The sequence below is a fragment of the Hippoglossus hippoglossus genome, chromosome 17 (genome assembly GCF_009819705.1).
Source record: "Hippoglossus hippoglossus isolate fHipHip1 chromosome 17, fHipHip1.pri, whole genome shotgun sequence".
Lineage (NCBI taxonomy): Eukaryota > Metazoa > Chordata > Actinopteri > Pleuronectiformes > Pleuronectidae > Hippoglossus > Hippoglossus hippoglossus.
The window spans coordinates 4,264,195-4,286,840 of NC_047167.1; the positions used below are offsets into that span (position 1 = coordinate 4,264,195).

General features: G+C 41.0%; 1 protein-coding gene across 12 annotated transcripts in view; it reads left to right on the plus strand.

Annotated features, from left to right (window-relative positions):
* Positions 1-22,646, plus strand: part of astn1 (astrotactin 1) — a 428,500-nt gene that overhangs the window by 127,438 nt on the left and 278,416 nt on the right. For 4 of the 12 annotated variants that reach the window (XM_034614559.1, XM_034614557.1, XM_034614562.1 and 1 more), the window contains exons 6-8: positions 1,284-1,433; positions 3,135-3,287; positions 8,681-8,848. In XM_034614559.1, coding sequence (XP_034470450.1) covers positions 1,284-1,433; positions 3,135-3,287; positions 8,681-8,848 — 471 coding nt within the window. The remainder of the gene's footprint in view (positions 1-1,283; positions 1,434-3,134; positions 3,288-8,680; positions 8,849-22,646) is intronic. The other 8 variants (XM_034614558.1, XM_034614561.1, XM_034614563.1 and 5 more) reach the window with 4 other exon arrangements.

Genomic DNA, 22,646 nt, shown 5'->3' on the forward strand with positions numbered 1-22,646 from the left:
TTTAACTTTGAAGTTTTGATTGGAGCAGCATTTTGAAATCAGTGCGACCATTTTGTCAGTAGTCCTCCACAGATAAACCGAACACGGGGAAATTCATTATGAAATTGGAAACCCTTTTCATCTCCTGTTGTGTATTTTCTATTTCTGAAGCATTTCCTCTCACGCAGAGCTGTTTGAAAATGTGTTAAAGGAAACATCAAATAATAGCCCGTAAATTAATAAACTGAGGATTTACACACATTTCCAATTATGCCAGGAAGTGCTAATTGGACACTCAGATGGAACAATTAAATTGAGTTGGTCAAAGGCAAAGCAAATAAACCATGAACTCTTTACTCAAGACTGATCCCCATCAATAGTGTTCTCCTTTGTGGAGAAGTGTATAATGTGGCTGTATCTAGAAGCAGTAGTACAATAATACAACAGTGCAGTAGTACTATGGTAGGTTTATAATCTTATAATCCAGTTCATTGTAAAAACTAACTGAATAAATATTCCTTGATTCAAATATTGCTTAAAATATTGTAAATACTTCATTTATGATTTTGAAGCTTGCTTTGATTTGACAGTCAGTGGTTGACACTAGATGTTGATACATATAATATTGCAATATACATCCCACTGAATGGTAACGCTAGTTAGACTTTATGATGTTTCGGACCCTCACTGGAGGATATTTTTAGTTTCCGTCGTGAAAGGTTCACTCTGCATGGCGAACCCTGCAGGGTTTTACTTAACGACTCAAGGTGAACTGTGATTTGCTCTAATGCATTCCCCCCAAGGACATTTGCAGAAAACACATTTGACTAAAAATGTATCCGATCAAACTGAAGAAGCTGCATCCTGTTCACTTCTGCACCCACATCTTGTCGTGGCCTCAATTTCTGAGAGGGAGCTCATGGCAAGTCTTTGTTTAAGGCCGATCAATTGATTATAGTAACTAATTGTGTGTTATCTTGATGGATTGTTAAATCTAATGGTTAAAACAAAAGTTGTCAGCAATGTTAGACGAGTATATTATTGGGGAAAAGAAAAAGTGGTTGCCACACTATTCTTCACAGCAAGACACTGTTAACTTTCTAGGCCACATTTCAAGTATTGATTAGAGAAAACGTCTCATGCACTGAATCTGTTTCCACAATGAATCCAGCCGTGGGTTCACCCTCCGTTCTCGCTGCCTCCTCCCTGCCTTGTCTATGAGGCCGACTTGAGGCCACGTTCCCCACCGCGGGTCCACAGCTTCTTTTCATTGGAGGTGTATTTGTTTTGTGTGAATCCAACAGCGGGTTCAACTTTCTTGAACCCAGACGGGGACTCTGGGACGGAGGCCGACAGCGAGCCTCAGCTGGCCTTTTACACCGACCCAAACCGCAGTCGCCGCCGGACTCGAGGTATGAGAAATGGTAACGCCAACAGCGCGTGGGGCTCAGGGGGTAAGGAGGACTCGTACACCTACAGACAGTTTATCCCGCCGTCCGATGGTATTACCATCCCCATGTCGCATGACAAGTAACCTTTACAGTGCATCGTAGCAGATGGATAGCTCCAGTGTTTGTGTGTGTGTGTGCTCGTGAATTTGACTCCTGAAGGAAACGCGTACAATCTGTTGTTATGCTGCGTGTGTACGTCCGCGTGTCCAGTGGTTGTGAGCATGTGAAACTGATCTCAGTGCATCATCGTACATTCTTGTTGCCTGAAATCAAACAAGATGATGAGATCAGAGGTTCTTCCGTGAAAACATGTTGAATTCAATTGCATCTTACGACTTGAAGATCACCACAATTTGAAATGATATTATACAGAGATATTATTTCTAAGGGGGATCCTGTGCAAAAGGCTGCCAAAGAAAGTGAAGTGTCAAAGCACCTTTTTTTTTTTTTACCTGTCAGCATGTCATGTCCTTGCAGCTTTAATGTGCACTTCTGGAGTACGGAGCAGAGGAAGCAAAAATAAATAAAGGAATAGGGAAAAAAAATAAAGACACAAAGCCCTTAAAATGATAGCTGCTGTCAGAAGGCGTTACGAGCTTTTACAAAGCCTCCGGGCCAATTATTCCGCTGTCATGTGCACAGGTGTCACAAGCACGGCAAAGCCTCCAGAAGTGTGGCCAACACCTTTAATGAGAGGGTTAAGAAAAGAGTGGCTGCAACACTGCCCCAACTGTGTTGTTTAGATCCAGAGGAAAGGGTGATTCATTAGGGAGGACAAAAGTGTTTCTTCAAATCAGAGGAATTATAAGAGACGCATCGCAATATTTAAATATCAAACCATTTTCATGTATTAGCCCCATTTCTACTGGGGATGATTATTTTAGTGTTGTAAAAACTAAATACAACGTTTTGAAAGTGTGAATCAAAGAGTGGGGGGGAGTCTGCCCCGCACTCTCTTTCTGGGTAAAACACTTGATTAAATAAACCAGATTTAAATATAATTTGATATTTCAGTTTCTACTGGGGCGTTTGTTTAAAGAACTGCCTTGGGCAGCTTTTGAATGTGAAAGTTCTGCCAGTGCAATTTGAGAGTGACAATGTAATCTGGAGTTATTCAGCTAGTGAGAGAAATAACCACTTGAGACTAAGTGCGAGTGGCGTGGATTCAAGGTCATTGTGTGATTTTGTGTATGTGTGTGATAATGTGAATGTATGCATGCCCCTGTGGGTATGAGGTCACGTTTAACACTGTTTTGCACCCTGCACTAAAAGAGATAAGGGGAGTGTTCTCGATCTATAGCGGGGAGGACGAGTAGAGAAACGAGGGAAGGTTGCACAACAACCTCTGAACTGTTTGTTTTATTATTTCTGCCCAACTCTCTTTTTTTTTTTCATCACATCCCAGCGTGGATTTTAATACCTTTCAGAAGTAAACCTTATTTCTGTGCCGCTGAGCCATGTCCGGGCTAAACCTCCCTAAGGCCTGCTGTTTTTGATCCAAAGGTCCTTTCATGGGCCCTAAGCCTATTTTGTGGCTTGTTTGTAAAAGCCTGTGTAGGCTGTGTATGTATATGTTTGTGGGACTGTGTGCATGTTTGTGGGACCGGGGGGTCATGGGGAACAGAGTTGCTTCATGTATCTCCTCTCCGTCTGTTGTCCCCACCTCCCCCACTCCCTCCCTGTGCTTACTTTTTTGTTTCCCAGCAGCAGGTTCCCCACGAAGCCCCATCAATAAGACCACCCTGACTCTGATCAGTGTCATCAGCTGTGTGATTGGCTTGGTTTACTCCTCTCACCTCTCCTGCAGCATTTCAGTCCGAGTGGTCCTCCATGTGCCGGAGCACCTCATCGCCGATGGTAAGACTTTCCAACCACACACCTCTTAGGGGCGTTCAAAGCCCCTTTGCGTCGCAACTGCTCTTTTTTTTTTTTTTGCCACTGACCAGGGAATTCAGTGTGCTACATTTCTCAAAAACCCAGTGCCTCTGTGTGGTCAGGCTATATTTGCTCTGCTCTCTGAAAGACAAAGGTAAATGTCAGGTTGATCACCCCCTCCCCAGGTTTCCCCCCCGAGTGAGACCACACGACAGATGTGCCCTCGAAGCTTCACAGCACAACGGGGCCAGGTAGCTGTGACCACCCGCAGCAACCCCTCCATCAATCTTCCCCTTGTGCTTTCTGAGATGTTCAACCACCTCACTAATGAATTTCAATGTAGCACCTGCAGAAAAAAAAAAAACACCACCGCAGGGGCCGAGCGCTGGCTCATTGGCATTTTTCAGCTGTCACAGGAGTGAGCTGGCAGTCCAGATATATTATGGACTGTGACTAGGCCCGCTCATCTATCATCTGTAGGTCTGATTTGATTCGGAGCGCTGCTGCTTTCCGGTGGTATATACGCCGGCCTGCCAAGGAGATATTAAAATTCCAGGGAGGCGTCCGTGGTGGGAACTTTAAAGAGGGGAGATGAAAGATGGCAAATTCGTCTGTTGAATTACAAAACTGGGATCGATTTAGAATGTTTCCATAAATGTCTCCACAATCTCATCAGACTTGATTTCACGTCACGGTGAATCAGATGAAAAATCCGGATTCTCCCACAGGGGAAAGAAGCTATTAATGCCACCAGCTGCGCATGTGTCTACCTTCAAATACTGTGGAGAAAAGCACAGAGATGTGGAGCAACACCTTTCTTCCTGCCTTTCACATCAGGGAAAGTTATCATTCAGAGATTTTTGTGTGCTTACACAGGATAACAATATCTGCTGCTATTCAAGATACATAACAAAAGACCAGAGAAACTTTCTTCTGTCAAACTTACAGATAGTCTGAAATAGAAATGTTGCAAAGGGATATTATCTAAGATTGAATTCTGTGGGATGGTTTTTTTTACTACCATCTCTCTCTGAGACAAATCAAAATTGAACAAACTATTTTTTGGGATGCCCCTTTGGCCTAGTGGTCTACGCAGCATAACATGATTGCCCCAATAGCAGCTAGAGAGAGAACTTTGCCACCTATCACCCCTGCCCTGGTCATAGTTCCATCCTGAATGGCCATCTGCTGGAGACTGGACATTGCAGTCACCCAGTGGCATATAAGATTTGGAGATTGTTGAAGAAGGTGTCCTGTCCATACAGCTATATAATATCTTCTGGCCACCAGTGGCAGCACTGAGCACACTGCTTCTGTGGTGACGCTACAGTCACAGCTGAGTAAGAAATCCTGCTCCATCTGTAATTATACATGGTTTGTGTCAGGTTAAATGAAGAGACCTACTTGCTCAGACTAAATCCTGTTTTTGTGTTACTTTGCTCCTGTTGTTTATTTTTCTTACCTGAAAATTCCCCCAGGAGATTGTCAGCTATTCAGTTAATTTTGTATTCTCAACATTCTTCCCGTAGCAAATTTCATGAGCCTCAGAGTGAATAAATAAATAAATTATTATAGCCACAAAATATATATTATAAATATATAATATATGTATATTTATGAAGCTTTAGTTGGGGATTTACTGCTTGAAAGTTCTTTGTCTTATTTTCTGAAACATCTGCTTCCATTCATTACTTTCCAGGCCTACATGGTCTCCCATGAGATCCACACTTCAGGTGATGATGATGATGATCTGTATCAAATCAACTATTGTTTGATAATTTGCTAAATAGGTTTAATTCTTCAGAGGTCGGTTAATGGATTCATTTTCGCACACAACCATAAAGCATTTATGTTTATAATTAGAATCCACGTCATGATGCAGAAACCAAAATAGTGCATGTTCATGATTGCCAAAGACATCAGACTGGGCATAAAATGTGTCATAAAAACATAGAGGCGTCTTATAGGTGTTTTACATCTGGGAGTTTTTCCAAGTCATTTTAGAACTCTCCACAAGTAAGCAAACAAGATGCGTCCAGCCATTTGCAGGGTGTGCTCTGGTTTTAAAGGGATCATCAAAGGGGATAGCACTAACTGGGGCACACAGAGCTGGCCAAGAATTCATTAAAGTTGTCTGGGTTAGCAAGTGCCCTGTGCATTCCATGTTTGCAAATGGACGGGGCTTTGGTCAATGAGTCTAGCTGCTAATTTACAGAGATCACACAGCCGATAACTCGGTATCTTTCTCCAGGCTGCGGCAAACAAGCAAAGAAACGTCAAGCACATCAACCTGGTTCTGACTGTTTGGCTTTGGTAAAGTAAAGAATTGCTGACAGCTGTTAACTGACACAACAGCATTCCAGCTGTCAACCCTTCAGACAACTCAGTCAATTCAGTGGAACTAATTATCATTTCATTGTTGCTTTAAACAAAAAGGCCATAAAAGCAAATACAAAAATAAAACAAAAACATTATCACACAATGGCCGTGATTCACAAAGAGAATGTAACTTAACATTATTTCTTCGCTGGTCGTATGGGAAAACATTTACAAAATTCACATAGAAAAAACAACAGCATTACAATGGTTGATGTCAGGTGGCTCATCTATTGCTCTATTTCTTTATTGTTTCTAAAACAAGTTTAAGCTGAAGAAGAATCATTTGTATGGGCATCAAAAATTTGACAAAATTATTTTGAGCTTGTGAAGGGATTTTCACAAACGACATTAAAATTTGTAAATCAGCCTTTGAAAAAGATAGGCATTCGTAAAAGTGAAGAAATTAAGGACTTAAACATCAATGCACAGAAACAAAGCGAAACCTCCCGCCCTCTGATTGGACAACTTGACGTTTTGTCATTTGACTGTCAAAGAAGTGAAAATGTGTCGTTGCTTCAGTTTCCCTTTTATAATTGCATTTGTGTGACCTCATACAGTCAATTTTCACACTATCACTCTCTCCATAAAAAAAAAGACACCAATATTTTCCCCCTGTGTATAAACTTGAATTTCCCTTGCACATTTATTTTACAGGTTTACAAAGGTTGATTCACAAACTTTAGATTACGTGCGAACATCACCTCACAAGCGCAAAATCTTCCCGACGTTAATGAACCTGCATATCTGTCGCTAATTTACATTTATTAGCAAAATCATAAATAGGCCCCATGAAACACCCTTAAAGACTGTTAACTCGGAGAAGGTGTTTATATGATGCCAAACTGACGATGGATCCCATTGTTTCACTCTGTTTATGTCGCAAGTGCCACTTATTATACACACGTAAAAATAACGTCAGCCAATTGTCACTGCGGGTACCTGGGGGGTGCAAAAGAAAAAAAAAAACTGAGGCAGTGTTGATTGATAGCTGGTAATTTCACATAATAATTTGCCTAAAAAGTTAATTCCCAGAGACTTTAAAGGGATAGTTCACTCATTATCCACTCACCACTATGCTGATGGAGGGGCAGTGGTAAACGGTGTTGCAACCAAATCCAATAAAATTGAAGTAAATGGAACCCCTTATTCAGACATAAAAAACACAACATGCCTCCATGCTGTTCGTGTGGTGTCATACAAGTGTCCGCAAACCCCGACATTTATATTCGGCTCAAATAAAAATTGTTCGGTGAACTATCCCTTTAAGCTTCAAAGCTTGGGTTGGTCATCCTTGAAAAGCTAGCAAGAGCAGGCCACACTTTACAACGATACGTCCCACCCCCTCCCATCAGCCCGCTCTTTTATGCTACGCCCCCAAAACTCATGAACGTGCCGTGACTCGCTCACCAACTTCTATCATCTCTGCTTGTGCAATGTATGAGTCTCTGGCTAATGACTGTGGCCATGTGCAGTGAGAGCATGGGTAGGCAGGCAGGGCAGTTAGTGACAGACAGGTACACCGACCAATCCTTTCATTCACTCTGGACGATGATTGATTGTGTTTCTTTCGGTCCTGCGAGAGCCACAGACATACTTTTTTTTCTTTCTAGACGACTTTATTGATGGCGAGAGGATTTCAACAAAAGATAAAAAGTGTTTAAAAAAAAAATGACCAACCTTACCTTTAGCCAAGTTTCTATCCAGATACAGTCAAATGGGCATCACATCTTATATTATCTGTACGAGCCATAAGAATGATTTAATGTTCTTTCTATAGAGAGTCATTGACTTGCCAAGAAATACTTAAAACTGTGTTTCCACAACTTTCTAATGTCACAGTATGGGACTTACAAAAAACTGTTTTTTAAACCAAATCCTCCGGTGCGTTGATATAAAAGTCCAAACTAATATATATATAGTCTAGTGGTCCTGTCTGAAACTTCAACATTTTATCTGATCAAGATCTTTTTTCAAATAGCATGAAATACGGTTATACTACAGGCTTCACATTGATCCTCTCGTCACTGTTACCCTCCACCTCCTGGTGCACGTGTTTCGCTGCAGGGCAGAGAGAAATAAAACAAGATTCCTCAGCTGGCTGCCTGTGGATTCTGATGATAACAATAAGAAACATGTTATCCTTGTTATTATTGCCACTGCTTCATTAAAATGTTTCTGACAATTGGGATATTATTATAAATGACTTTGCAGCTTTCAAGGTTTGCTGTCGTGGTTGGACGCCATCTCAGACTTTAATAAGACATAAGACTTTGGCATCATGATTTTGATAATGTGTTTTTCAGGGTCAGTATAATATTGACGCCAAACACATTCTTAGTTGACTTGATTTTAATAAAATGCTATTTTCTTGTTGTGAAGATTATCTTAACACTAGGGGTTGCATTTGTCTCACCTGTAATTTTCCATTTCCGTGTGGAATCAATTTGGCTCCGATATTTTAGTTGGAAGGTTCAATGCCAGCGTCTTTTCTGGTTTTTAATTACTGTAAAAAAAAAAAACTGATTACTATGAAACTTGGTGGAAGGATGCAGTATGATCCAGATCAGGGGCTGGGTCCAGGTACATTTTTTTCACTTTCATTAACATTGGGAGATAGGTCAATTTGCAGCATTGTCATTGATTTCTCAGAGAATAATTCATGGATTTTGATGACAAAAGTCTGGCGTGTTAAGGGAAGTGATACCGATGAGTGTGGGCAATTTGGTGCAGATCCTAATAAATACAAATCTGGATCAAGTGAATTTATATGTGGTGTCATATCGGGACTGCTTTGGCTGAGGTATGCATCCCAAATCATTCTCTCATGCTTTTCCACCCTGTCTCCACCTGCCATCCATTCACCCCCTCCACATCCCTTTACTCCTTTTCCATTCCTCCTTCTCTTCTACCCTCCATCTGACCCTCCATTTCCTGCCTCTGCATCCCCCTTTCCTCGCACTCTGTCTTTACGTCCCTCCCCTTTCTCTCCTCCTCAGGATCGAGGTTCATTTTGCTGCAGGGGAGCCAGTTGGACGCCTCCGACTGGCTGAACCCTGCCCAAATCTTGTTGTACTACCAGCAGAACGCCAGCGGGCCCTGGGTCAACGAGCTGTGTGGACGACGCCTCCTGGACCCCTGTGAGCACCAGTGTGACCAAGACACAGGTAAGCCAAGAGCGTGACAGAGACACGCATCACTTCTGCACGCTAACAGGATCTGTTACCAAAGAAACCCGATGTTTAGTGGTCCCAATCCAGAGATACAGCATGGAGGTACCCATTAACATGACATGTCAATCAATCACTGTAACCACAGAGCAATTCCTCCTCTGACTTGACTTGACTGAATTTAAGGCAGTGACTTCTTCAAAGCAACCGCTAAAGCTGCACTAAATCTGGTCAGATGGATTTGTCTTAACAACAAGGGAATAAAAGCCCTTTCCCCCTATTGTTTCATAACCTGCAAGATTCATAACTCACACAACTGCTAATATGAAACAAACACACCAGACTGACTGACTATGGCAAGAACAAGTCATGCTTTTAAAATGTCAGCAAATGCACTTTAAGTGTCAAAGGCAAAATAAAGGGTTCCCTAATTCAGAAGAGTGGCCCTGTGAGTGTTACACCATTACACACTATATTGTATGATTGGATTAAACTGGCTAATTGAAGAAAAATGGAGAGGAACTCACAATTGCAAGGCCCCTGTGTTAGAGGGCACTTTGGAGCTGGAGGACTTTTCCCCTCCAGGATCCTTTAAAGCAGACGTTGGTGCTGTGGAGGACCTCGGTGATCAGGTGGAGTTCTCTGGTACCAGAAGCTGGAGCTCTCGGAACTGAGAATGATGATTATGAAAAATACAGGGGCCTGTGTGACCAAGTGAAGAGCTCTATGAAGGTCTGAAGGGAATGAGTGCGGTCTGGTGGTGTTTCAACAGCAGTCAAAACGATTGTACCCGAAGGTGCTCGAGTTTCAGCCAGAAACAATGTAAACTCCTAATGAATAATGAATCTCCATCAGCATATATTTTGAAATGAACACTGTTTGAATGGCTTCCACTAAAGGACAGGTGCTGGGGGACGTGGGGCTCTCACCTCTGATTGGAGAGAGTCATATCGTTTAGTGTACAGCTCAAAAGTCGTGTAAGTGTGAAGTACCTCTTCTTTAAAATGCTTACATAATGATATGCTTTAGTTTATATGTATCTATTCTCTTTAGCATGGCAATGGTTGAGATGAAATAGAAGAAAATTTAAAAATAGAAAACGGTAAAAGATGGTGGCAACTGAATAACGTCACATCTATTGATTGGCAGGTCCCAGGGGAATGTTTTTGATGTGAGAATATCCAGTGATTATAAAGAGCAGAGCCAGCCGGGGGGAGGTGAACAGGTGACCACCACACTGCAGCAGGTTAATCATGTTTTTAACCAATTTGAAAGACGTAAATATATAATTGCCGAGGACATGGTTGCTTTTATCACTGACACTTGGGCCCGCTGCACACGTGTGTGGCGGCTGCATCGCTGATCTGTTGTGTCTCGCTCGTGTCTGCTGTTCACACTCGGGGTGTCTCTGCTGCGGAGCTGCTACGTGAGGTTTCTGGAATGACAACTGTATTTCCTTAAATAAAAGTAGGCTATGTTCTTCACTAAATTTCATTACTATCTGGTATGAAGCTTTGCATCTTCCGGTCCCGCAATAAAAATATAACCCTTGTTAAAACAGATGAATGAGTTCAGAGTGCTTTTACTCTGAAACAGGAACTCTTGCAAATATTTACGTTTGTGTCATATTCAACAGGGATAAGAAAAGATAACATAGTTTTGCTGTGAAACACTAGGTAAATAGTCAAGACCTCGACTCTTTAGAAGGGCAGCGTGGCTCACACGCAGGAGACGTGCCTCAGATTCCCAGCTCACCCAGGCCAGTCAGTGTGGCTGTTCTAACCGGTTCTAACGTGATAACATGTTTGCCTGAAATGAAAAGCAAGAAGTTCCTCGATGCTCATGCGCCGCTCACACATCCAGTGCCACATCATTTTCTGATGAATTTCTGTAACCAAACTCACATGTGGGCAAAAATTGCTTGCGTCAAGCAATTTAACATCAAGCATCGAGCGATTACACCCCCCACCACTGCAGGCACGTCCTTCCTGTGCCGTGTTTAACACATGAATGGTCACAAGTGTTCTGTAAAAGCCACAGCACTGATGCCCAGGGATCATTCATTCCTAGTTATTGGATGTTTCTTTAAAACTCAAATGACACAGAAACAGGTTTTATTACAAATCAGTAAATTTGCAGTGAACTGCTCAAACAAAGAAACAAATGCTGGATGTGTTTCAGTTTAAATGCTAGTGGCAAAAAAAGATTTGTTCTTTCTGTCACAGTGTATGAGGATCAATGAAGAGAGCTGATGTTTGTGTCAAACATGGCTTCATCGCAGTATTATGGAGCACCGACTTGTAAACTTGTCTTTGCAGGAGGTCACTCCAGGTGTCTGCCACTGCAGTGTCTGCATGCATCCCTCAGTATTGGCTCCTCACCAGTGACTATTGTCTGAGAGCCCAGAACTCTGTGGCTGTTACTCGGTCTGTGGCAGGAAGGAGCCTTTTTTCCCCCCCTGTGTTTACAGGTGTGACTGTGACTCTGCTCAATCGAGCTGCAGGGCCAGAAATGGAAAATAGATTGCCTGCAGCACTTGACCTGGTTTTCTCCAGGGGAGCCGTGTGGAGCTGATCAATTAGCTTGCATGTCTCCACTGTCAACTTCACTTGGACTCCAGGTAAAAGCAGAGAGACGGTGTCCAGCATCAATTTAAAAAATGGATAATTTTTCTAAGCAAAAAAGTAAATAGATAAATAAATGTACTGTTAAAAGCCACTATTAAGAAAATATAAAGGAATGGAATAAAAAAATCAGTAAATGATACTGGCAGCTTTAGTTTGCAGCTAATTCATTACAACCTGTGAGACGTGCCCTGTTTGGGATTTGAAATAAATGTTCTCAGCTCGAAGGATTTCCATATCTACGGCAGATAATGCTTATAAACAATTTAGTATTAGGTCCATATTGAGGAAATTGTAAAAATAATCTTAGATTTTGAGATTAAAGTTGTAATATTATATTATTAAGAAATTCAGTCGTAATGTCATGTGAATAAAGTTGTGATTTAATGAGAAAAAGTCATAATATTACCAGAATAAACCTTGGAAATACCACCGATGCTTTCCTGTGGTTCACTTCCTCTGGATCCTAAATCCTCAACCACAACGTTGCATCTACACAGAAGAGGCAACTTCCTTCAAGTCTGTATAGTTCTTTCTTCGATTCAGTATCTTTACAAAGTCCTGATACTTATGATAATGGGGTGCTGATGAGTATTTAGTTATTTGCGAAACTTTTACTATAGTAAAACTTAACAAGATGCTCCATACTCCTTTTTTACACAGGCGACAGGCTGATCTTTCAATATTCTCTCTGTAAAATAACCACCAGTCTAAACTTTTGACGACAGTCTCATAAAATTGACTTTCTTCTTGTAAGATTAGATAATATTTCAACTTTATTAAAAAATCTCTGAACTTCTTCTTCAATATGGCCTCTGTTGTAGTTATATAGTAATATCCCCTTTGAGTGAATATCTAGACGCTTGTACAAAGTTAAATGAAAGAAGCTAGAGAACAAAAACACCTCAGAGCCACAAGGTAGAGCAGCGTTGTGTTGTGTTATCTCACTGGGCCTGTCCTGCGCTGCAACCTCTGCCAGTTACACCTCCTCCTTCTCACACTGTGAGGGAGATATCTTGGCTATTGATTCACGACTGAAATAGAAATATAGACGATTTTCTCTTCTTTTCATAAATCTATTTATCTCTCCTCTTCTGCTGCATTGCATACAGTTTGTTTTGTTTAGCATGGGGGATGGTTGCTAGCACCACAGTGTTGACAGATGGATGAGAAAATGGGTGGAAGTGATAGATGTAAGCTCGATGGTTTGCCTGCACTGTTGTGTTGAGGAAAAAGCATCATGTCGATAGCTGACTGATAGTTCTGTTTTGTGGCCCAACAACAGAACACTGGAGGAGTACAGAGTAAAAAGTAAACGCCAACGTAGCAGAATATTGTTCTTTAATTTAATCTCCACTGGTCTCCGCGATCACACAACTCTCACTTTCTCACAATTTATATCTTTGCAGTTGTTTTTAAAGATTGCTTGCAGAGGCTGTCGGCTGAATACCAAAACAAGACGTTGATGTAAAAAGGCAGCTGGGATGTTGAAAGCAACTCCCTGGCTGTAATAGCCCGACTCACAACTGTAGGTTGATGGATGTAACACACGATGCGTGCAAAGACTCTGATCTGATTTAAAGTACACGGGGGGGGATACATTTTGCTCCGTTTTTAGGATGAGCATATTCCTGACATCTGGAGAAAAAGAACAATTATGAAATGTGAAGAGGAAACATTTCATATGAAACAATGTGACAATTAATGTACAGAGATTTGTTTTAGCCACACTCGAGGCCCAGTGTGTGTCTCTACCATGTGCATCGACTGTACCTAATGTTTTATTCAAGCCACAGACCACGTTCAGATTCCAAATGATGAGAACAGTTTGCTGATAAAACAGAATTGTAGAACATTTTGTTGTTTAACAAGCTCTTCATCACTCGCTCTGCCAGTGAATAAATTTCCATCCTGCCTGCCTCTGAAATTCACCATGGAGGAAACATGAGACTGTAAAACAGAATATTTTAATACCTCTTGTTGTTTTAATACATTAGACAAATTTTAGACAAAACAAACACTTGTGATCTAGTTGCACAGGGACAGCACAGTGTTACTAACTAAGTTGTGGTGGGTGGAGGTTGGTTGTGAGGAGTTAGGTGGCTGCTCTGGTCGCCTTGGCAACATTCTTCATCCTTTGTGTGGTGGATATCGCTGCACACTTTGATGCAGGAAAGCTGGATGCGAATCCCATATAACACATAAGTAAGTGTGTGTGGTCATCATTCTAATTGTTGTCACTGATTAGCATTTGTAATTTGTTTGTAAGTTTGCAGCCAAGGTGAGGAGATGACAGATGGCAGGGACATAGGAGTCAGTGCAGCGCAGGTGGGAGTGGATGACAGGGGGGTGGGCGTGTGGCAGGAGAAAAGGAGAACAAGGTAAATGTGACATCAAGGGTTGACAGGCGTGCCACCATTACTCTGGGTCCCTGATTTGATCTGTGCCGATTTAGGCCTGTGACATAACCCTTGAAGTATATTGCTACCTGACTGTTGCCCCCTCAATATGAAGTTGATTAATGTTTTCTAGTGTTAACATTTAGGCATTTAAAGTTAGGTTTGGTTTTTCTCGTCTTCTGAAAAAAGAAAAAAGAAAAAAAGTGTCTGGTCATCACAGATCTGTTATAAACTTGACTAATCATTTCATTTGGTCCGTCTAGCATACCTCTCTGTCACTAACTGAGTCATGTCATTTAGCTGACGCTTTTATCCAAAGCAACTTCTAATAAGTGCATTCAACATCTGTGAGGGGCCATTCGCATCTTGCCCATGGACACTTCGGCTTGGGTTGGGATTCGAGCCACCGACCTTCTGGTTGAGGGAGGACCGCTCTACCCCACAGCCCCTACACACACCCTACCTGTGCACTCACTGTGCACTGAGTCTTAAAGTGGTAGTTCACCCAAATATCTAAAATTCGAGATATAAAAAGTAAACTTTGTTAGAGCAGAATCCAATACAATTGAAGTAAATGGCGTTTCCTTCTTCAAATGTAAAAAAAACAACAGAAACAAATCATAAAATGCCTCCGTACTGCTCCTGTGGTGTCATCCAAGTGTCCGTGAGTCCCGACATTCAAATTTGACTCAAAACAGCATCATTCACACCATGTTCTCAGCCTGAATGTCCACTGTTCTCCTCCTCCTAGTTACTGCTGCAGGAACTGCAGCTGTCGCGAGTTCTCGAGTGTTTTTTTTTACGTTTGAAGAAATGGTCCCCATTTACTTCAATTGTATTGGATTTGGCTGGAACGCTGCTTAAATATCACAGGGCAAAAGTGATGCTGTGTTAAAGGTACAAATGAAACTGGAACAAAGGGCCCCTGAGGATATCCCTTTAAGTGTCCATCACAAAGTAATAGTTCATAGCCAAGAAACTTGATGTACTGTCAGTAACGATGACGTTTTGGCATGAATGATGTGAAACATATGGCCTCCCGAACGTGCTTTGAGGTGAAGGATATGTCATATACAGTAACTGATTGTTGGTGTTGTGGTGAGGTTTACCCTAACCCTCACCAACCTTAGCCCTGACACCTTTTGGCTAAAAGTGTCAAAATATTATTGGTACAACAGATCTCCCTAAACATGTGGTCAACCTGTGGAAGCGTGTTACCAATCTCTCCTTCATGTGCTTTGGATATTTTAGCCCTAATACTTGAAAAAGATGGTTTCTGTTGATTTAGTATAGTTCTTAACACGCTGGTTTCATTTTTGATTTAGTTTTAGTTTTTGGATTTGAGTGATGACTCTACAAAGTGACATGACATTTGTAGCAAATCGGTGTCAGGTCATCTAATTAAGGCCTTTCAGTCTATATCTGTTCAGAGAGCAGTATCCCTTCATATCTGAATAATGTGCTGTGTACACCCCTAATGGAGGTGGAACAAGATGGACAGAATGAATATTTTTAGTCGTACCCAATTTCTTGGAAAGTCTGTGGCAGTGCGTCACTACAGTTATGAGTGCAGGACGGATTCTCACATTTAAAGCAGAGAAACTGTCTTCCTTGTTTTACATCTATTATTCAGCAGCCCGACTCTCCCCAGGGCAATACAGAGTGAGTTCTGAGACCTTTCAATGAATCAAAAAGCTGGATCAGTGTGTGTGACTCATGCCTGCCTTTGTTGGAGTCATTTTCTGAGACTCGCCCGTACACCCAGACACACACTCTGTCCACTATGTAAAATCATATATGGACCAGCAGCACTGACAGCGAGGCTTCAGTAATTGTATTGTATTTCTCATAGGATGCATTCGTAATGAATCCCTCATGCATATGTGTGTGTCAGTATGTCAGTGTGTGTGTGCGTGCGTGTGTGTGTGTGTGTGTGTGTGTGTGTGTGTGTGTCAGTGTGTGTGTGTGTGTGTGTGTGTGTGTGTGTGTGTGTGTGTGTGTGTGTGTGTGTGTGTGTGTGTGTGTGTTGCAAGGAGATTGCAGAGAGCTTAAATCCAATGGTGGAGGAGATACTGATGAAAACTGAGATGGGCTGCGACAATATCTGCGCTACTCCTGCGAAACATAAAAAAAAGATTGAGGCTGCTGTAACGAGCGGCGCTCCCCCTTCCTGCAGGAGCCCTAAACCTGGACGATTTGGGTTCTGATGTTTGTGGGCTGTTTTCCTCACCTTCGTTCCTCCGCTCTGTCTGCTCTGCTCTGTGTGTGTGTGTGTGTGTGTGTGTGTGTGTGTGTGTGTGTGTGTGTGTGTGTGTGTGTGTGTGTGTGTGTGTGTGTGTGTGTGGGGGACACAAAGAGACATGTTGTGCCTCTGGAGACACACGTTCCCATATCATAACATACTGGCTTGATTAATGTGACTGCCTAATGGATCGGTGTGCAGATATCCGCTTGATGAAGCAAATAGTTTTCAGCACAAGTGATTTAGTTGTACATGCCCAATAACACACCGTGCTGCTTTCGTTGATGCCCAAGAGATCATGCGGCTATTTAAGACTCTATACGTTTTCTAAATCCGGTTGCCCTAAATATAGTATTGTCACGTGTTTTAAAAGGTGACGAACAGCAGAGTGGGAGATGTGGGAAATAAAGTGTGAAACTGTCTCGTTGCCTGTTTATTGAGCTCTTGGAATGTAACACCTTGTAAGTGTAAAACAAGTTTGAGTTCAGTGCTGTGGCCTCCGAAACACTAATGAAAAGAAGATGAATGATTGTTCAGCGGCTTTGTAACAAATCCAAATGAAAACACTGCAGCTCCTGTCGTCTCATTGCTGCACTAACATTAGTTGTTTTTTTTTTCTTTTCTTTTCTGGACACAATCCAGGCTCGTTCAAAATGTAAAAGCCGCTTTCAAATGGCAAATATTTCTGATCTTTCGCTGCACGTTAAACAAAGCAGCAAAGTAGCAATTATGTTCAGAGGTCCACTATCTGCACGTTGGGAGTGCTGCCAAGGAGAGTGTTGGCGCGGCAGCCAGGTGATAGTCAAGAGTGTATGAGGAGGCGGTTTTCACTTCCTGAGGATAAATGGACTAAATAAACCTGAGTAAAAATGCATTAATAAAAGCTGTCATTCATCAGTTTCCTACAACAATTCGTATATAATATATATTTTTTATTTTCTTTGTCAGCCTGTTATTTAGCAGGATTGCACAAAAACTATTGGATGGCTTACTACGTAATTTGGTTGGAAAGAAGCAGCTTGGTTAAGGAAAGAACCCATAAAAATAAATCAATTTTCTTTCTCATCACCGTTTCCCACGAAATGAATTCAGTCGGTGGTAAATTCCGAGTGACGGGTAAACAGACTCAAGAGTGAAAGACAAGTTCAAGAGAGGGAGAACTGCATTGCATTGCACTTCAAGGGTACGAGCACAACCGCAGCTTAGTATGAGGTCTAACTGCATGGGCCGTAAAAACTTTAAGGGTGGTGGCTTGACCGTGATCACATCAAATAGTGCAGCCAATAGCACAGCCCACTGCTATGCAATGCAGCAACAGAGTAAAGCACCAAGTTAGAGTTCTTTTATTTTATTATCATTCATATGCAATTTATTTGGTCGCTTCTGAGACTGTGGCAGGACAAATTACATAATGGCGGGTTAATGGGAAACTGTGCTTTGACATGGCGATGGATTAGCCTTGGCAGAAGTACACTCTCAGAGTGCCTTCTAGTTATAGATAATATTAAGAGGATATGTATTTGTTAACATGCACCATGTGTGCTGTAGACCTAAATATGTTATGTGATTTTTTTTCTTTGACGTTTCTTTCAGAAAAATACAGAACATTCACTGAGAAACTAGTGAAAAAACAAAGAATTGTCTGCACTCCGACAAGCTGGGAGCCTCCTAGACAACATTTGCAACATGACCTTTAAGAAGTTCTTTGACAGGTTCAGTGAGCCAGACCAAAAAAACACAACACAGAATTGGCTAATAGATTACACTTATTTGCCACAAGTGCTTTTGATGAGCTCCTTCTGTTTTGTCTCACTATGAGCCTCACAATACCTGGGAAATACGCACAGGTATATGTATAGTGAAAGGTCAAACTATTCAGGTTGTAGCATTGACATTGGTCCATTCATTTCTCTCTCTCTTTTTCTTCTTGCTCAATTACTTGACTGAGGGTGGTTGCCATTTGTGGTCTTTTTTTTAACAGTGTGAAGCACCAGTGCATTCACATTGCATCCAAATCCACTTTTGCCAACTAAACTAGACAAATAGATACAAATACAATAGTGCGCCTGACCACTCTTAAAGACCAACAGATTTGCTACTTTAATAAGATGGGGAATGGACAGGAAAATGACAACATGTCAGTCTGACACTAGTAAATCAATTTGCATTGTTGTAAGATGGGGCTTTTCCAGTTAAACCAATCACATTTAGCCGTGGCCATCATGTTGTTGCATCATCAGCTGTCATCTCACTGCAGTACATCTTGATACATCTCTCCACCACCAAATTCACCCCCGGGTTTTCACCACAGCCGAGCAGCATCCATGGGGCCTTCTACAGACCAACATCTGTGTCCAGCCATCACAATGGGATCCAGTCCCCAAAGACTTCACACTGTTTTCTCATCTTTTCTATTCTGCCCATCCATTGAAAATTATTTGTTTTAATAATCTGGCTATATTATTGGGTTGATTAATACCCGATAATTTTAACGATTGGGGTTTTTTTGTTCTTGTCCAACTAACTTTCCAGATTTCAGGAATTATCTTGATAAGTACAATGTCATGAACATGAATAGAGATGAGTTGACTCTACACGAGTTCCGACTATCTCTCTTTCCTGAACTAATCTGAGTTTTGTATCTTTTATTTTATTCTGGCCTAAATGTCAGCAGCAGTGTAAACACAATGCACTTACTCTTTCTGATTCTCCTTCACTTCATGTTGGCAAAGCACTTCAAAAAAATGAAGCTCCTAAATTTCTTTCTGCATTGTTCAGTCAAAAAAGCAAAGCAAATGGATGTTGAATATTTATAGACCTGCACAGATGGATATGCAGTGTTTCAGAGGGATTACGTATTGGCACAATGTGTTCACATTTCCTTCTGTCTTCGTCTTGAGTAGGATTCATTTTTTTCCCTTGTCTCTCACTCAAAGACTCTTTGAGTTTGAGCTTAACTGGACCCGGTCTTAGAACTGATGTAGGATTAACTCAAGAGCACACAGTGATGCTCTTGAATTTATTATACGTACGCTTTCGAATATAAATAGACTCAAAAGCACAAAAAGCTTGAGTCATTTCCTTCTGTGAATATGTGAGTATGATATACTGTAGCCTGGCAGGTATTGACAGTTGACCTTTTCCATTACCACTGGTGAATATAGCCTTGGGGCCGTGCCCTTCACTTCCCTCCCGTTGAGCATGAGCAGAGCATGTTGTACATGTTACTCCTGAGTAACCCTCTAAACCAAAGGTGAGACCCCATCAATCATGCTGAACAAACTCAAGGCCGACATTTCTCCGGGGAGCCGACAGCCGAACAAAAAGCTGATGCTTCACTGTTCTTTGCTAAAAGGCTTCACTTATCAAGAGCATGCCAGCAGAGCGTATGGAACAAATCCAAATCCCTCCACCACTCACACTGGTGAGATTTTAGAGTTTTTTTTCAATTTGTCAAACAGATAGCAGTAGATAAGCAGACATCTTCAGTAATCAAGCATCTGTTTAACACATAGGATCCTGAACCCGGGGTCTAGAAACAGTTTTAAATGACCAAAGTCCTCCAGTTGCTATGCAGTACACATGAGCACTGTAGCCTGTGTGATCCTGTTAACACTCGCCCCAAAATGTCGGATTTTCGGACATTGCTGTGCCAGCCAGGCTTTACTATACTAAATAATGACATTGTTAAGTGTCCATTTATTAGACTAATCAATGATGTAATCACTTCACATCACTACTTAGGTCGGGGGTTATTCAGTCACTGCAACCAGTCAAATAACTGGAAAGAAATAAACTGAGTCAATTAAATCTGCACATTTAAAGTAATGATTAAAAGTTAAGTCCAGTATTGACTTTCAGGATGTCTGGCAGCCTTTTCCCACTGTGCACAAAGTTGGAAACTACTTACAAACACAAAGTTCTTTTTGTTTCCACTGTGTTTTAGTGACAGTAAAGATTAGACTAATTTAAAAGTGACCATTTGATTTGAGAAGCCATTTTTGTGTGTGATGCAACAACACATTATTTTTTTACTGATACTCTTGCTGCTGAAACAATATGCTCCAACACCATAACATGATGATAGCTTCAAAGATACAATACAATCACATGCTCCAATACAAAATACATATAAATACTCAAATAAAAACATGTATATATGCCATTCAGCTTACTAGTTAGGAATGGAGATTTGTCCATTGCTCTGCATCTGTGCATTTAATGCAAAATTCCCTTCTCTTCAAGTGAAAAGTATAATAACATAACCGTCAGTAAGCTTTGAGAACATTTTAATATAATATTAATCATAACATACTGCACATTCATACTTAACTCTCATGCTATTACACTGTTATATTAAAAACCATATTCAATTTCAAAATTTACAGACTTAAAAAAAAAAAATTCTCTTTTAAGATTACAGTTACTTTGCTATTTTGCCATATTTAGCATTAAATAATCCTGAGTAAAAGCACATTTAAAAAAGCTGCCGTTAACATGTACCAAAATTTGTATAGATATTTTTTTAATGACAAATACATTCACTTAGAAACTAAAGTAAAAAATAAATAATTACCTGAATTACCTTCTGAAAGGTTTTGAAGCCTCCTGGAGATATTGATTCGTGATGAGACCTTTAAGAAGTTCTTTCACCGGAACAGTAAGCTTTATATAGTGAGGCAAACAAAACCACACACACAATCAGTTAATAGAATGCTCAGCTAATTCTCTTTCTCTCACTATACACGCCCCACGATTCCTGTGAAATACAAACAAGACCTTATCTGAAGTGGCAACGTCACAAATAATTGATACCTCATGGGGGCCTCAAAACTATTTAGTGTGCAGAAAATTATTTGCTTTTATGTTAATCACTTTTGTCCAGGATCTGACCCACTGGTATTCAAAGTTGACAAACTCAGAAACCTTCTCACACTCTGGTGCTGGGTGTTGAGGCTCCTCAGTTATTTTCAGGTAAAAAGTGAAAAAAACTACGCAGACGTAGAATCTGCATAATTATTTTTTCAACATTTCTGTGTTAGGAAATCTTTATTATGTGGGAGTATTTTCACTTTCCACAAAAACTTGACTTCTGTATCTCTGCAAAAGAGTTGCACATTGATGCTTGATGTTTTATATGTATTGTATGATTTGCTGATCCTTTCAGCACACACAGTACTTTGGATATGAATATAAATATAATTATTAAATAAATATTAATATAATTTGCTCACAAAGCATTCTTTTAAATCAAATGACATGAAAAACAAAAATGAGGACTATAAGAATAGACTGTAAGTATGTATTCACCTTCACTCATCAACGGCCTTCCACTGTAAGTGGTAATGGCTCTGTCCACGACGGTGTAGCAGTGTCCATGTGGTGGTAGGAGGAAAATGGAATAGAGGGTGGGGTTGTAATGATGAAGAAGAGCAGTGTTGTGGCTTCAAATGCAGGACAAACAATCCTAACAAAATGGCACTTAAAGGCCAAATTCAAAATAATAGCAGGTCACCTTTGGTTGAAAGAAACAAAACAACATGAAGGCTGATGTAGCTGGTGCAGGTCGTCCTAACGTTGTCCAGCCTGATGCTGCTCTCACATGTCACTGCTTCCACAGTGGGTGAGCAGGACATCGGGCAATTCTCTGGATGTGGTAGAAAGAAGCCAGGCTTTGTCCAGTCCTCCAAACCAACACACACAGACATACAGCACGCTGTAGTTAATTTTTGTCTCTGGATCCTCTAGGCAGTATGCCGAACATAGCTGTCACCAACGATCCACACTGTGACGATGGGAGCAAAATAAACGAGTGTAATAAACGCTTTAGGTAATGAAAAATATAAAGTTCACTGAAAAGGCCACTTTCTATCAGACAGTCTGTCATGTAACATCTACTGTATGAAAAAGAACGAGGAAGCAACGCATAGCTGAGTTTTTACATAATACTGAATACTGTATGTAATGGCATCTGTGTAAAGTAGCTCAGACTGGTACTAAGAGTTTATGTTATATGCAGCAAGTGGAAGCATCACAGGTAGCCATGACTTCAACAAGTGGATGTACTGAAAGAAATGAACATCTTGTGAGAAATAGAAGTACCTGTCTATCTGAGCAGTCATATTCAAGGTAATCTCTTGCACAGCACAACAGCAGTACACGTAATCACTTGTGGAGATATCTATCAGTATCATAAATATGCGTAGAATTTACACCAGCAGTGTAAATGACTAGAAAAGGCTTAGTACTAACTATGGCTATGCTAGCCAGCATCTAACCATTGATGGTGGAAACACTAAATAGCTACTATCACACACTAGTTAGCGTATGAATATAAGTGGCTGTGGTTAGCACTTTGTCCAGGGCCTTTCCGTGTTGAGTTTCTGCCGACATAGCAAGATTGTTTTGGCCCAGATTAGGCAAACATCCCATATCCCGACCACATACCACATGGAATGATGGCACTTGGGTGGCCCACTCCCGTTCTCCAGATCTGGGTCACAAGTAAGCCATAGCAACACCGCGTGGCA